The sequence below is a fragment of the Gymnoscopelus microlampas genome (assembly GCF_963454915.1).
Source record: "Gymnoscopelus microlampas genome assembly, chromosome: 20".
Taxonomy (NCBI): domain Eukaryota; kingdom Metazoa; phylum Chordata; class Actinopteri; order Myctophiformes; family Myctophidae; genus Gymnoscopelus; species Gymnoscopelus microlampas.
In genome coordinates this window covers 40,166,386-40,183,429 of record NC_139957.1, presented here as the reverse complement: position 1 = coordinate 40,183,429, position 17,044 = coordinate 40,166,386, and the positions used below count along the sequence as shown (strand labels likewise).

The 17,044-nt window shown below is 40.5% G+C and overlaps 1 protein-coding gene across 1 annotated transcript in view; it reads left to right on the top strand.

The window, feature by feature from the left end:
* The window catches only part of LOC311036433 (uncharacterized protein), a 52,595-nt gene that overhangs the window by 15,204 nt on the left and 20,347 nt on the right, over window positions 1-17,044 (top strand). Inside the window, exons 7-25 of the mRNA XM_084045126.1 lie at window positions 599-682; window positions 769-843; window positions 1,506-1,613; window positions 2,086-2,169; window positions 3,061-3,135; window positions 6,776-6,850; window positions 7,824-7,907; window positions 9,327-9,389; window positions 11,038-11,145; window positions 11,407-11,469; window positions 12,370-12,453; window positions 12,801-12,863; window positions 13,498-13,572; window positions 14,465-14,572; window positions 14,711-14,785; window positions 15,681-15,755; window positions 15,984-16,091; window positions 16,203-16,286; window positions 16,931-17,005. Of these exons, the coding sequence (XP_083901252.1) occupies window positions 599-682; window positions 769-843; window positions 1,506-1,613; window positions 2,086-2,169; window positions 3,061-3,135; window positions 6,776-6,850; window positions 7,824-7,907; window positions 9,327-9,389; window positions 11,038-11,145; window positions 11,407-11,469; window positions 12,370-12,453; window positions 12,801-12,863; window positions 13,498-13,572; window positions 14,465-14,572; window positions 14,711-14,785; window positions 15,681-15,755; window positions 15,984-16,091; window positions 16,203-16,286; window positions 16,931-17,005 (1,566 nt within the window). The remainder of the gene's footprint in view (window positions 1-598; window positions 683-768; window positions 844-1,505; window positions 1,614-2,085; window positions 2,170-3,060; window positions 3,136-6,775; window positions 6,851-7,823; window positions 7,908-9,326; window positions 9,390-11,037; window positions 11,146-11,406; window positions 11,470-12,369; window positions 12,454-12,800; window positions 12,864-13,497; window positions 13,573-14,464; window positions 14,573-14,710; window positions 14,786-15,680; window positions 15,756-15,983; window positions 16,092-16,202; window positions 16,287-16,930; window positions 17,006-17,044) is intronic.

The window sequence follows — 17,044 nt, the reverse complement described above, 5'->3', positions numbered from 1 at the left end:
TGGAATAGAGGACACATTGTTATTAATTAAACCCATTTAGACCTGTTAAAACCTATACGTTTTGTTATAACTTTCAATCCAGGACAGCATCTGTGTCATTTTAGTTGTAGTTATATATATATATATATATATATATATATATATATATATATATATATATATATATATATATATATAGCAACATGAATAGCAACATGAATTTATTTTTTTGCATAAACCTTTTTATGTTTTTCAGAAACTTGGATTTAGAGCAGTGGTTTTCAACCAGTGGTCCATGAGGGGGTTCCAGGGGGTCCCCAGCCAAATGAATAATTAGGAACCAAATTGACCCTTATATGTCTGTAACTCTGAGTTACTCAAGAGTTAAATGAACACTGATGATGATACTACTGTGTAGATTGGGACCCCCAAGTAATCAAAATGGTTGAGTCCCTGGCATATCTTTTCAAATGGGGGTCCCTGGGCTAATATGTGTCAATTTGAGGGTCTTTGACGCAAAAAAGGTTGAAAATCTCTGATTTAGAGGGCTTTTTTTACTCGGCCTCGGATCTAAATGGGAATCGTTTTCGTGTTCAACTTTGCCATCATTTAATTTCAGCTCATGCAGCCCAGCTGTCATCTCTAGACACTAGACTGACCTCTACTGGGAACACACTGGAGGAAGTGAAGACCGACACTGCAGGTTTGTACAGCTATATACTTTGGATTTGTTTTGCTGTCTCTCTCGTTGTTTATGCATGTACTTATTTGCTTGTTGGATTATTTCAGTCCAACTATCAGGTCTGTCAGCTGAGTTATCTTCTATGGAGTCCAGACTGAAAGACGGTCAGACAGAAGAAGAAGGTAAATAGATTTCAGTCGTGTTTGGTTGTTGTATAGGGATACATTAGCCATAACATTCAGACAGTAGACTTTACATTAAACCCAACATCCATTAAGTCAGTAGACTTTACGAGTGGTAAAACATTTTCATGTCAAGGACCTCCAAGTTGATACGTATTTGGCCATGGGGACCCCAATTTGAAAAGATGTTGTGCAAGGGACCCCCATGAGAGAAGATTTGTCGATGTTTGTCAACATGTGTCAATGCGACGCATTGTCAGCTTGATAGATGAATGTTTTAAAAGGTGTAAAAGAGTGTTTAAAACTGTTCCTCATTTTGCTGGGGACATCCTGGGACCCCTTCAAGGACCCCTTTGGGTCACTGGAATATACATACATTAGCCCATTAAGACCTGAGGCGATTCTTAAAAATGTTTTCTAAATCCTAAGAGTTTAAAAAAAAAAAATAGCAGATCTACAAGCTCATATATCTGCTATTTTTGAATAGCCAAAGAAATCTAAAGTGACACAGATGCGTTCGAGGTCTTAATGGGTTAGACACAACATCAATTCAGACAGTAGAGACTGCATTAGACTCAACATTGATTTAGAGACAGTAGAATATACAGTATTTATTTAGTCAGTAGAGTATACAATCAACCGTGTCAACCGTCTCCTCTCAGCGTTGTTCAGGTTGAGCCAATCGGATCAGGAGTCTAAACTGTCTGAGTTGGAGAACAGAGTGACAGCCAGCCAGACACAACTGGACCAGTTGAAGACACACAACACAGGTTGATCTGTCCTCTTTTACACTGCTGCTTCAATGAAAGGACATGAGAGCAGAGGAATGTCACTTCAACATTAATCCATTTAGACCGGGAAAGTATCTGTGTCATATTAAATGTATTTGGCTATTCAAAAATAGCAGCGCTATGAGCTTATAGATCTGCTATTTTCGAAAAATCGTAAAATATTTTGTTCCAGGGACCTCCAGAAGTAAAGATTTGAGTTAAAAATGTAAAAAATATATGTACTCAAAGATTTGCACAAATATTCAAGATTTTTCGAAAAGTAGCAGATCTTCAAGCTCGTAGCGCGGCACCCTGTGCCGTGCTATGAGCTTGTATATATGCTATTTTTTGAATAGTATAAAATAATAATGGTTTTAGCTAAAGAATTAAAATGACATGGATGCGTTCCTGGTCTAAATGGGTTAAACTTAAACGACAAAATTCATGTCATGTTTAAATGGCTTCATTTCAGCTCATGCTGCCCAGCTGTCATCCATGGACGCCAGAGTGACCTCTACTGAGAACCAGCTGGCGGAGGTGAAGAATGAGACTACAGGTTTGTATGTCTATAGATTTGTTTTTTTACGGGGTAGAAAGGAGCTAGAAATCTAATAGCAATGGTTCCCACGGTTTTTAGCTCAAGACGAGTGAAAATAGCAATCTGCTATAGTTTTGCTTACAACAATGTAGACCAACAGAGTGTAGGCTTTCAGAGTTACAGACACGTGAGGGTCCATTGGTGGTTGAGAACCAGCTGGCCTACAACACAATGCCTCACTATCAGTTGAATCATGCAAAATGCAGAAAAATAGACGCAGAAAGAAAAAGCAAAACGCTCACATGACAGAAATACCAGAAGCTTACGGACCTTCAGAGACCATCATCCAGTGGTGGAAAAAGTACTCTAGTGTTTTACTTAAGTAAAAGTATCAATACTGCAATGTAGAAGTACTCTGTTACAAGTAAAAGTCCGGAATTCAAAATTTACTTGAGTAAAAGCACAAATGTATTGGTATCAAAATGTACTTAAAGTACCAAAAGTAAAAGTACTAAAATGTTTGAAAATAGCCTAGGTATAATATAGGGCTAAAGTGGCTAATGTGGGTTTTATAATGTAATAATTTATATCTGCAAAGTAACTAGTAACTAAAGTTTTCAAATAATTGTAGTGGAGTACAATATTTGCCTGAGATGGGGTAGAAGTAAAAGCATAGACAATTGGAAATACTCCAGTAGTGTAAAAGTACCTCAAAATTGTACTTAAGTGCAGTGCTTGAATAAATGTACTTAGTTACTTTACACCACTGCCATCATCATCATCATCTATATGATGTCACATGGACACATGGATACTGTACACATGGAACCATGCAGTTAGTGGACCCTGTCTTGTTTCCTGTCTGTCTCTGTTTATGCATGTACTTATTTGCCTGTTGGATTATTTCAGTCCAACTGTCGAGTCTGTCAGCTGAGTTATCTTCTATGGAGTCTAGACTGAAAGACAGTCGGGCAGAAAAAGGAGGTAAATGGTTTCAAGTTGCGTTTGATTGTTGTAAAGTGCAGGAAAACATTAGACACAACATGCATTCATACAGTAGCCAATTTAATAGCCAATTTACAAGCTCAAAACGTGTTGCAGTGCGATGCGTTTTGAGCTTGTAGATCTGAATGGACAACGGACAAAGACAATAGAATTATAATACTAGACATTAAGCTACTAATATAGACTGAAGTAATTAAAGCAGGTCATGCTTGCATGTTTGGAATTGTAACAGCTGAAATCAATAATATATCAGTAATCCGATATTAACCTGCGGGCCGCATTAAGTGAAGGTGGGGGCCGCCAGTTGCCCATGTATGTTCTAGGCCATTAATGAGAACTGCAGCCTTTTCATTACATTGGCTTCATTTTCAAGATTGAAAACTTGCCGCCTTCTTAGTGCTCTTCTTTTATCTTTATCTTTAATCCAATTTATCCAATCGCTGCAAAGTCCTCTGCAGAAAAAGACACATCTAACAAAACCACTTGTGCATTCTGCATGCACAAACTATATTTTCAACATGCTTCAACATTTTATTCATGTATTATCATATCATAGTAATACACTAATGAGGATACACACAACATCTCGAACGTGAGTGTAGTGTTGAATTTGGATGGATTTTGATTGCGATCAGTGCACGCCCATTTGTGAACCCTCCTACTGTACGTAGGTGCATCTTAATCCCAATGATGCAGGATAATTACTATTTTCTAAATAGTAAGGAAATATCTGCGCTGTCACTGCGGCGGATTTATGACCAGCCCGGGGCTGGTCTAAGATGCAATGAATGGCTTTTTGAGTTTTCTCTCTGTGCGTAAGTTAGCATTGCACCAAACCACACCTCATTTTAAGACCAACTTGCTTGCATGGGTGCAAGCAAATATCGATGGGATTGGTATTTAAGATAGTCAAAGGGACAGGGCCCTCAGTACCCTCATACCTGATTAACTACTTCTCCAAAGTGAATGACACCCACAACCACAACAATAGAGGGAGTGATCTGGTACCATGATCTGGTACCACCCACATTTTTAACAAACATGGGAAAATTCTCATTCTACTACTCTGCCACCAAAATGTGGAATGCCCTGAAACCATCCATTAACTCTTTTCCTGCCATTGACGAGATTTCTCGTTTTTCTCCGCATGGCTCAGCCAGCCGTCGACGAGATTGACGAGATTTTTGAATTTTTTTTTTTTTTTGCTTTTTAAATGTTTTGTTTATCACAAAGGAAGCAGGAGATAACGCGATGCGAAGATTTTCTGCTCCATTCACTTCAATGTTAAAAAATAAACAGAGACAAAATTCACATTTTACCTATTTTTGCAATGTTATTCTATGGCAGGGAAGGGGGTAGATTGTGTATATACTCTGGCAGTTAAAGAGTTAAAGGACGTGTTTCCTTCAAAATTGGCCTGAAAAAGGAGACCACAGGGGGAGTAAATGTAGATTCCCATCGAAAGGGGGTGTCATTCACTGCCGCCGTTTTTCCTTTTTCTCCTTTATAGTGTTTGTATTTGATTACATGTGTTATTGTGTAAATTATTTGCTACGTTGATGAATTGAATTATTTGCTATGTTGATGAATTGAATACATATAGGACCACAATGGAAACAAGTCCCCGGGACGTTTTTTTGTGTTATCCTTTTTAGCCTTAATGTCTTAACACGTGCTGTTTACATTTCTGACTAATAAAGTATTCAATCAATCAATCAAAAATCACACCCTGTGTGAAGAGAGTGGTGCCTTTGATGAGCCCCGTATTGATGTTGTCATCAATGTTTGTTTTTTGGACATACGGACGGACACACAGACAAAGTCAGATATAGGAGTGGTTGGCACCACTCAAAAAATGATTATGTAATTATACTCTACATTACAACATGAGCTCTGGGTGTGACAGGACAACTGCGTCAGTAGTAAACCAGTAATGATAACTGTGTTGCACCCATTGCAACACAGGCGGGCTGTAAGATAAAGGCCCCCCCTCTCAGCTGTCTGTCTGTCTGTCTGTTTAATAGGCTCTATGCACAGCAGCCATATTGGACAGAAATTGGGCCCCTTCCTTGCTTCCTTCACAGGTTACCAATGACACTAATGAAGGCTCTGTTCCATTTAGTGTAGCACAGTGGTTCTCAAATTTCAAGGACCCCCGTAACTCTGAGAGTGTACAAATGGAACCAAATGGACCCGGGAGGGTCCATTTGGTTCCATTTGTACACTCTCAGAGTTACACCCTCTCAAGGATCCATGAGGGTCCCTGGACCACACTTTGAGACCCAATTTGAGACCCAATTTCGTTCCAATATGGCTACTGTGCATAGAGCCTATTACACACTCATTTAGATGTGAGAGGTGAATGTGATCATCTAGCTCAGTGGTTCTCAAACCTTTTCATGTCAAGGACCCCCAAAATGATATGTATTTGGCTGTTGACCCCCCATATGAAAAATCTTTTCTGCCAGGGATTTTTCAAAAAAATAGCAGATATACAAGCTCATACTATGAACGATAGTACAGCTGTAGTACTGCAGTACAAGGGTTCCCAAACTTTTCAGGACACAACCCCCCCAAAATAATCATATTTGAACTGGGGACCCCCCACCGTGAAGTGCACTTGGGTTTGTAGGAGTTGAGGCATTAAGTTTGACTCTGTTCCACGGATAAATATTGTGAAGTTAAAGTGGTTGAAATGATTGTGACGCTGTATTACGTAACTAATTTTGCTGGGGGCCCCTGGGGGTCCCCAGCAAAATTACCATACCAAAAACCCAACCAAAAACTCAACAGCGTGTGTCTGTCTCTGCTGTCTGATAAGACATCGGTTCTTGAGGGGGTCCCCAGCTAAAGGATTGATAGCTGGGAAATGGGAACCAAATGGACCCTTATTGCCGGGGCTGACACTGAGAGTTATGGTGGTCTGTGGTCTAATGCAGGGGTTCTCAAAGGGAGGGGTCCGGGGACCCCTGCAGTCCGTGAGTGGGTTCCAGGGAGTCCCCAGCAAAATTGGTAAATATATATCAAAAACAGTGTAACCTATTGGCTATTTTCAAAAATCTTGAACATATATACTGTATATTTTTTTGAAAGTTTTTAACACCACAAATCTTGTATGGCAGGGGTCTTCAACAAGGGGTCCGGGACCCCTAGGGGGTCCTCAGAGCTACTATAGGGGGTCCGCCAAATCTTTGTGTGATATGATTTAGTTTTTTTACATTAACCACTTGAACCCTAGAATTCCTTTTCTGAGGGGAACATTAGCCGAAAATAGCAGATTTACAAGCTAGCGCGAGGCGTTGAGAGCTTGTAGATCTGCTATTTTTGGCATAGAGGCTATAGGTGTAGAGGGAAAAAAGAGCAGACTAAGTAAAAAAAAACTTTAATCTGAAACACAATTTTATACAATATAGAGTAGTGGGTCCCTGCTTCATCTCTCTCTCAGCTAGGGGGTCCTTGGCCTGAAAACGTTGAAGACCCCTGTTGTATGGGGTCTTTGGCACAAAACATTTTCAGACAGGGATCCATGATCATTTTGGGGGTCCTTGACGTGGAAACAGTTTGAGAAGCACTGTGATAACAACAGACTCACTGATTCACTTTGTTTTTCTGATTCCAGCTCAACTGTCTGTCCTGGAAGTCAGACTGAAGTCCACCGAAGACAAAGTAGAATATCTGAACAAGAGAAACGCAGGTTACTGACAACATCATCATGTAGAAGAACTGCAGTAGATATAGTATTGCTGTAGAACAGTGGTTCTCAAAGTGAGGGGTCTGGGGACCCCCGTGTAGGCGTCCTTGAAGGGGTTCCCCAGCTAAATTTGTTCATACAGCATCGCAATCATTTTAACCCCTTTATCTATATTTTATACATTGGCTATTAAAAAATAGCTGATGTACAAGCTTGTATAGCTTGTACATCTGCTATTTTTGATTTCTTTTTTAAAAGTGTATGAAAAAGTTTGAATAATTTTGCTCTTCTCTTCTGCCGGTCCCTGGCACAAAACAATTATCAGATGGGGGTCCTTCCCCCGGCCAAATATATATCAATTTGGGGGTCCCTAACATGAGAAGGTTTGAGAACCACTGCTGTAGAAGATAGATAGATGTTGTGGTATTGTAGTAAATACTGTAGTTGTACGGTAGTACAGCTATAGTAGTACTGTAGTACAAGGGTTCCCAAACTTTTCAGGTCGCGACCCCCCCAAAAACAATCATATTTGAACTGGGGACCCCCCACCCTGACAAGCACTTGGAATTGTAGGAGTTGAGGCATTACATTTAGTTTGACTCTGTTCCACGGATAAATATCGTGAAAATAGCCGATCTACAAGCTCACATCGGCTTGTAGATCGGCCTTTTTTCACAATGTTTGCCTCTTTCTTGCGTAATGTTTGACAATTTGGTATTAAAAAGCTCTTAAAATTCCTTAAATTGTCACTTTGGTAATGTGCAGATACCCTGTATACACTTATACTGCATGTTGGGTTTTTTTTACGGTTGAGTGAGAAAAGAATATTGCAATATTGATGATTAGCACCCCCAAAAATCTCTTGGGGACCCCCAGTTTGGGAACCACTGCTGTAGTACAGATGTAGTAGTACAGATGTTGTAGTACAGATGTTGTAGTACAGATGTAGTACAGATGTAGTTTCTTATGTGTTCAGCTCAAGCATCAGAGCTTCCGTTCCTGAACACCCGACTGAGATCGGTTGAGAACCACATGGAACAGCTGAAGAGGAAGAATGCAGGTGAGCATCTATTCTATTCTACAACTTACAACTCGGGGGGGGGGGGGGGGGGGGCTGGGGTTGCGGCCGTTCCCCAGTCTGGGACTCCAGCTGCACGGCCCTCCAACCGTTACATCACGATCGCACTAATCTCTCAAGAACAGATTCCGAGCTCCGCTACTGCATCTGTCGGGAGGGCCATTCCGAACATGTGACCGTTGGCCGACATGTTGGCGGGCCTTAGATCAGGAAGCAAGCCACGCTTTACCCAATCAAATGTAGTGGGCGGGATTTACATCTGTGCGCTCGCTTTCTAATGTGTTCCCACTGGAAACTTGCCGATTTATCAAATACTACAAACAAATGTGCTGAAGAGGTTTTACATGTTCAATATTGTGTAATTGAGCAACTCTCATAAGTACGCTAGCAGAAAGCTCGTCGTCTATAACATCCATGTTCCGTGGAAGTAATGTTAAAAAATAGGCGCCCCACCGGAAGAGGAGGGCTGAGGGCGGACCAAACGGGCCAACATCCTGTTATCAACATTCTATTGGGCGGTCCCCCCAGAGTAAAATTCAGGAAAAGGAAAAACAATGCAGTGGGCGCTGTTTTTCCCTTTATTTTTGACGGTGGGTTCCCAGATTGCGATCACACAGACCTTTACTTGGCCGCACTTTGCGAGCCCTGCCTCTTGGCATGTCAAAGCAGCAGGCAGAGGGCCCATTTAAAGCATTATCATCATACCCCCTCAACCATCAACAGTAGGTGGGGGGGGGGGGCCTATGCTCATTTACAAATAAAAGCCTCCATTGTCTCCAAATGTATTTTGTGTAAAATCAGCTGCCAAAAAAAAATCGTACTACGTCATCATCAACCATTTGTGTGTGAATGGGTTCCACTGGCTGCACATGGTGCAGCATTGTCCACGAGGCATCAGGCTAATCGTAAACGGAATCGCTCAGTGGCTATAAAAAACATGGAGATAAAAACGTGAAGACAAAGAAAAAACAAGCAATGCCTTCACCTTGTTGTAATTCCACATGAGCCTGATGTTACGGCGATGCATCCAAACTACCAACATTACCTTCATGTGGGCCAGGGAGCCAGATTAACCCATTCAATCCGGCAACGCATCTGTGTCATTTTAGATTTCTTTGGCTATTCAAAAAATAGCAGATATACAAGCTAATGAACTTGTAGATCTGCTATTTTTTTTGTGTGCAAAATGTGTGCAAATCTTTGAATATATTTTTTAAAGCCAACATTTTTAACTCAAATCGCTTAAAAAAATACAGTATGTATGCATTCAAAGGTTTTTCCACGATTTAAAAAAAAATAGCAGATCTTCAGGCTCTCTGTGCCGCGCTATGAGCTTGTATATCTGATATTTTTTTAATAGCCAAAGAAATCTAAAATGACACAAGATTTTTTGTCTTCCAGTGCTGTCATCTAGGATGTGTAACGCAGAGAGTCGCATGGAAGTGCTTAGGAAAAACATCTCAGGTCAGATAATAAAACAAATAAATAGTAATACATTTTAAAAAATGAAAACATCGCTGTTGGGCAAAAACCTTGTATCTCCAAATTTCTCCCTTTTTGTCTTTTTTTTAAAAGATATTTTTTGGGGCTTTTATGCCTTTATTTGGACAGGACAGTAGGCTGACAGGAAATGGGGAGAGAGATGGGGGGGAGACATACAGCAAAGGTCGTCGGGAACGGGAGTCGAACCCGCGACACGCTGTCATGCTGGATTACCAGCTTATGTGGTATGCGCCTGGACCTCTAGGCCAGTGGACGCCCCATTTCAACCTTTTTTAATATTTTTTTTTTGTCATGTAATGCCCTAGCCTACTTTGTCACACAGGAGTGTCAAGCTCTTGTGTGGAAACAAGACCGCAAGGACTTTTTTGGACGGACCTTTTAGACAAAGTATTATAAATGTAATTGTGCTGTTTACATTTTTTTGCCTAATAAAATATTCAATCAATCAATCAATCAATCAAGCAAAAGTATCATGAAGGTAGCCGATCTACAAGCTCACAATGCGTCGCATTACTGAAAGGAGTCATGAGCTCAGTTCTGGACTCTCCGTAGGCTGGCAGAGGGAGAGTAGTGCCCAGGATTACATAGGCAATTGGCAATGGGTGAAAAAATGGGTTACAAAAATCGTGGGCAATTTTTTTTTTGTAAATAGAAGATAACCGATCTACAAGCTCACAATGCGTCGCATTACTGAAAATTAGCGTTTTTTTTTTGACATACGTAAAGAGGTTTCCGCCTGACAGCGACGAAATTGATCATCTGTGTTTGGATTGTCAGCTTACCTGAACCCTGTGTTTTGTACACCAGTAGTTCTCATACGTTTTCGTGCCAAGGACCCCCAAATTGATCGCTGCGAACCCCCATTTGAAAATGTTTTGTGGACCCCCAGAAGAAAAGATTTGTGTTAAGAAATACAAAACCATTCAAAACGTTTTTCAAACACTTTCAAGATTTTTCAAAAATCTTCAAAAATAGCAGATGGCGTACAAGCTCGCTCGTGCCACGCTGCGAGCTTGTATATCTGCTATTCTAGAATAGCCAACGTATAAATGGATAAAGTGGTTAAAATGATTGTGATGCTGTATTAACACATTTTTTCTGCATGGGGACCCCCTGGAACCCCCTCAAGGACCCAACGTTGTGAACCACTGTTGTACAAGACACAGTAATACACAATATTAAGTTTATAGTTTAGATTTTCCGCTGGTTTTTATTCTTAGTGTACTGTTGTTGTTTTTTTTAATGATAGAAAAAAGAAACTATATAAAAAGCTGAAATATGGACATAAAAAACTGATGGAGACGTTGGACAATTAAAGGTTTGAACAAAACGTCTGTGGGACGTGTTTTAAAATGTTTGAATGTTTTGTTACATTATTTCATATGAAAGAGGATTCATCCCAAATCTCGCTGATGTGAGGAACATAACATACAGCCAAATATTATACAAAACCTCATCAGTAAATACTAATACAATACATACAATGATGTCGACAGAAGTGCAGTGAGTGTGAATTCAGCTTTCAAATCAACAGACTTTGACTAATGGTCAGCTTACAAATGAAAACAGTCAGATGTCGATGTGTTACATTAAAACCTCTCCCCCCCAGACATACCACCATGCAACAGTTCCTCCCTGGAGGCCAACCTGGCAGCCCTGGAGACCAGAGTGACAGACACAGAGGCACACCTGGAAGAGATGCACAGACACAATACAGGTGACTGACTGACTGACTGACTGACTGACTGACTGAGGACTGGGTCCTAATAATAAGACCATTACTACGTCAAAATTAACCAACAAATTATACTATAAAAAAATTCAAACATTGGCCAAATTGTGTGTGTGTGTGTGTGGGCCGATCTACACGCTCACAACACCTCACAATGCGTTGTGATGTAAATTATGTAAAACTAACTTTTTATTTTTTAATAACGTGAATTGAAAACGATCTGGTGGGTTGTCTAACTTCTGTCAGCTCTGGACGTCATCCTGAATGCCAGCTTGAACCTGATGGACCACCTACAGTCAGATAATATAGGTAACCGACTGTCCTACTGTCTGTCTCCACGACACTGTCTCTCTCTTAGCTGTCCTACTGTCTGTCTCTCCTACATAGCCGTCTCCCTCTCAGTTTTCCTACTGTATGTCTCCCTCCCCACTGTCCGACTGACTGTTCATCTCTCCTGCACTGTCTCTCTCTCAGCTGTCCTACTGTCTGTCTCTCCTACACTGTGTCTCTCAGCTGTCCTACTGTCTGTCTCTCCTACACTGTGTCTCTCAGCTGTCCTACTGTCTGTCTCTCCTACACTGTGTCTCTCAGCTGTCCTACTGTCTGTCTCTCCTACACTGTGTCTCTCAGCTGTCCTACTGTCTGTCTCTCCTACACTGTGTCTCTCAGCTGTCCTACTGTCTGTCTCTCCTACACTGTGTCTCTCAGCTGTCCTACTGTCTGTCTCTCCTACACTGTCTCTCTCTCAGCTGTCCTACTGTCTGTCTATCCTACACTGTCTCTCTGTCAGCAGTCCTACTGTCTGTCTCTCCTACACTGTAACTAACTACTGTAAACTCTTAAGTTCAACATGTGCCCTAATAAAAGCAATCCTTTAGCTAACTCTGAACCCGCATATAGAATAGCAAAAAATATATAAGTGTATATCGTCCAAAACGGTTACTTTTTTCAGGATTCAAATTCAAAAATAGAAAAAGTAGAAGATCTGCAAGCTCGAAACGTGTCGCTTCGCGCCGTGCTTCAAGCTTGTATATCTGCTACTTTTTATGCTTTTGTGTGACGCTGTAGCTGTCGCATGATCAAGTAGGGTTTTAATTTATGAAAAAACACACAAAAAAGTTAGAATATGGAGACGAGAGGTTTCTGCCCGACAGTGACGATATATATGATTTTACTGTGACTATTATTTGTCTTTTTTTCTGCCTCCAGGCCAGCTGTCAGAGGTAGAGGCCCTGGCCGTTCGTCTGAACTCCTGTCTGGTTCATTTAGAGGAGATGAAGGCTCAGGTGACGGGTCAGTAATATTCAGTAAAAGACCATCTCTTAAGAGTGATGGTAAAAGTGTCGATACCAAAGGCCGCTCGGATGGCACAGTGGTAAAGTAGCTGCCCACCACCGCGGCGGTTGTGGGTTCAAATCCGCCGTGGTGCATCCGGCTTTGTCGAGCGTCTGTACGAACACAATTGGCCCTGTGTTTGGGGGTGGGGAGGGTGTCTCTCTGCATGTGTTCCTATATATGGGCTGAGAGTGTTGAAAGAAAAACCTGTACACAAGACATAGAAAGACCTGTACGCAACACCTTGAAACCAGGAAGGTAAAAAGTAAGTTGATATTTAATTGAATGTTTTAAATGTTCCGCAGCTGTCGAGGACAGACTGGGAGACGGAGAAACACTGATGGAAGAGTGGAAGAAAGAGGAGACAGGTGACAGATTCTATTCAATGGTGTACTTGAATACATGAACCCGAGCATCCCTATTCTGGGCATGTCATAATAAATGGTTACATTGTCGAAACATTTTGAGAAAATATTTATGAGGAAAGAAAAATAGGCACTCCAGGGTTAATGGGGTTATTATACTTTTTATTTTTTTATTATTTTTATTAAATTGTTAATGAGTGACATTATCAAACATAAATATCAAACATATCAGACAGCCTACATTTCCCCCAAAAAAATGTGCATGTGTTTAAAGCAGCACTATGTAACTTTTTAAACAACTATATAGCGACTATATAGCAAATATATATCAAATATATATATCTGGTCCTCCTCACTAATGCTTACAGTGTTATAAGATGGCACCATTTCTGTCTGCTCACTCTGTGTCTCATTGGAGGGCTGTGGACAGTTCAGAAACCTGTCTACCAGTGACATCACTAATGGGGATTCCAAGTTAACCCCTTAAAGGGCAAAAACTTGTGTAGTTACCTTGCCATGATGTAACTCCAATGCTCAAAAAGAATTCCTCCATTGATTAGAAATGGATAATTTTGGGTGAAGGTTGAGAATAGGTGAAAATGGTTGTTTCGAATGATTCTATGTTTGTATTTTTCAGCCCAGTTCTCGGATCTGTCAGCTGATATGTTTTCTATGGAGGCCAAACTGACAGACATTCTGTCACAGAATCAAGGTAAGACAACGTTTGTCTTTTATACTTTATCATTTTACAAAATACAAGAGACTATTGTCCATTTCTTCTATTAGTACTTTCTGTGTAGGGGTGCAATATGGTTAATGGTGCTTAATCACACTAATCAATTTATTTGACCAAAACAAATCTATTAGAATTGTTTGTTGGTTTGTTTATATATAACAATGTAATTAAATATATATATTTTTAAGCGATTCTCGATTATTCAGTAAAGTAGCCAGACTTCTGTAATTTTGCTTCTTTTGCTAAAATACTCGGGAGTAACGCTGGCTTCTAACGATCTTTTAAAAAAGCCGAAAGGACCGTTTCAGAGTTACAAACCTAAAGGCTGTTATCTATCAGAGGAATCTGACAGAGTTAGTGTCGAAGTGTCCTTGAGCAAGACGCTGAACCCCTAATTGCTCCCGATGAGCAGGTTGGTGCCTTGCATGGTTTCCTCCGCCATCGGTGTATGAATGTGTGTGTGAATGTAATGCACAATCTATGTAAAGCACTTTGGATAAAAAGCGCTATATAAATGCACCATTTACCATTTTGTGTGATATGGATTTTCCCCCTTTTTTCCCCCCAAGTTTACTAAGTATTGAGGGTTTCAGTGGTTAATGTCTGAAATAAACAAAACACATTAATTGACATAACACTGATAGTCTATGAAGCTATCTATGAAATCTATGAAATCTATGAAAGCGTTTAATCTGCAACACAATATTATACAATATGTAGTGGGGGACCCTGCTTCATCTGTCTCTCAGCTAGGGGGACCTTGGACTGAAAATCGTTGAAGACCCCTGCATTAGACAGTATTTAGTCGGTACAGACGAGCACTCGTTGCTTCTCGTTAACGTTCAGTTTGTCCACCGTCTCCTCTCAGCGTTGTGCAGGTTGAACCAATCGGATCAGGCGTCTAAACTGTCTGAGTTGGAGAACAGAGTGACAGCCAGCCAGACACAACTGGACCAGTTGAAGACACACAACACAGGTTGATCTGTCCTCTTTTTCACTGCTGGATTTCTCTTCTTAATTTCAGCTCATGCTGCACATCTATACATTTAGTTTTCCCGTCTGTCTCTTGTTGTTAATGCATGTATTTATTTATTTGCTTGTTGGATTATTTCAGTGCAACTATCGGGTCTGTCAGCTGAGTTATCTTCTATGGAGTCTAGACTGAAAGACAGTCAGACAGAAAAAGAAGGTAAATAGTTTTACATTGTTTGGTTGGTATAAACGATACATTAGACTCATAACCCATTCGTACTGTAGTAGACCATTAGGCACAACATTTATTTAGTTTGATGACTATACATTAGACACAACATCCATGTAGTCTATACATTAGACACAGCGTCCATTTAGATCATACATGGGCAACTGGCGGCTCGGGGGCCACATGCGGCCCCCACCTTCACTTAATGTGGCCCACAGGTTAATATAGGAATACGGATATATTATTGATTACAATTCCAAAATGCAAACATGACCCGCTTTAATTACTTCAGTCTGTAGCTTAGTGACTAGTTTTACAATTCTTTTTTTATGTCCAATGTATATGTATTTAAGTTCATAAAGTTAACAGAAGTATAACTAAATGCATTTGAAATGAAAGAAAAATGTTACTTTTCAGGATTCCAATTCAAAAATAGCAAAAATAGCAGATCTACAAGCTCTAAACGCGTCCCACTGCGACGCGTTTTGAGCTTGTAGATCGGCTATTTTTGCTACTTTTGTGTGACATAGAATGGCACAGTACGACGTTATTTACTATAAATACGGAGATACTGTAAGAGGTGTCTGTCCGACAGTATATGCAATGTGGCCCTCTGGAGTGAGTGTGGAAATATAGTGTCCCTCTCCATCATCAAAGTTGCCCACCCCTGATTTACATAGTAGACTATACTGTACATTAGACACACCATCCATTCAGACAGTGTGTGTTCGGAGTCATGTGATGAACATGTATCACTCAGATGTTTTCATATTGCATACCGATTGGCTGCAATTGGCTTTCAAAATCTCTGAGAGGGGCCTCTTTTGCAAAAAAAGAAAGAAAAAATATGATTGTGCATGTATTTGCTTGTTGATTATTTCAGTCCAGCTATCAGGTCTGTCAGCTGAGTTATCTTCTATGGAGTCCAGACTGAAAGACAGTCAGACAGAAATAGAAGGTAAATAGTTTTAAGTTGTGTTTGATTATTGACACATACTCCATTCAGACAGACTATTTAGTAGATTTAACATCCATTAATAAACTAGACTATACATTAGACACAACATCCATTCATGCATTAGACCATACGTTGAGCACAACATCCATTCAGACAGACTGTATACATTAACATTAGAAGAAACGTTGCTTCTCGTTAACGTTCAGTTTGTCCACCGTCTCCTCTCAGCGTTGTTCAGGTTGAGCCAATCGGATCAGGAGTCTAAACTGTCTGAGTTAGAGAACAGAGTGACAGCCAGCCAGACACAACTGGACCAGTTGAAGACACACAACACAGGTTCATCTGTCCTCTTTTACACTGCTGCTTCAATGAAAGGACATGAGAGCAGACGAATGTCACTTCAACATAAAACGACAACATTCATGTTTTGTTTTGTTTTGATTTCAGCTCATGCTGCCCAGCTGTCATCTGTAGACACCAGAGTGTCTTCTACTGAGAACACGCTGGCGGAGGTGAAGAATGAGACTGCAGGTTAGTACAGTACATCTATAGCCTTGTGTATAGCCACACAGCTATTCCACAATCTCCTGAATGCTACAGAGTCTGGAACTACACCTCCCGAAATCCGAGAGAGGTGGAAGTCAGAGATGTATGTTTTTGCCTCTACTCTGTGTGTGTGTGTGTGTGTGTGTGTGTGTGTGTGTGTGTGTGTGTGTGTGTGTGTGTGTGTGTGTGTGTGTGTGTGTGTGTGTGTGTGTGTGTGTGTGTGTGTGTGTGTGTGTGTGTGTGTGTGTGTGTGCAGCTAATCTCACAAATTGACCCATCAGTGTCAAATATTTTGTGCACACTACCAATACGCCAAGTAAGACACTCCACCACAGTTTTTTCCAAATCGTCCTAATGGTGATGCTATACCAGTCTGCTTTATACAGCATAAACCGTATGGTCGTATAATCGAAGTTTAGCATTTTGTTCTACAGATTTTGTCCCAAGACCCACACAACTCGCTTCGGAGTCATGTGATGAACATGTATCACCCAGATGTTTTCATATTGCATACCGATTGGCTGCAATTTGCTTTCAAAATCTCTGAGAGGGGCCTCTTTTGCAAAAAAAAAAATGAAATGGAAAAAAAAATATGTTTGTGTGTTTATTTGCTTGTTGGATTATTTCAGTCCAACTATCGGGTCTGTCAGCTGAGTTATCTTCTATGGAGTCTAGACTGAAAGACAGTCAGACAGAAAAAGAAGGTAAATAGTTTTACATTGTTTGGTTGGTTGTAAAACAAT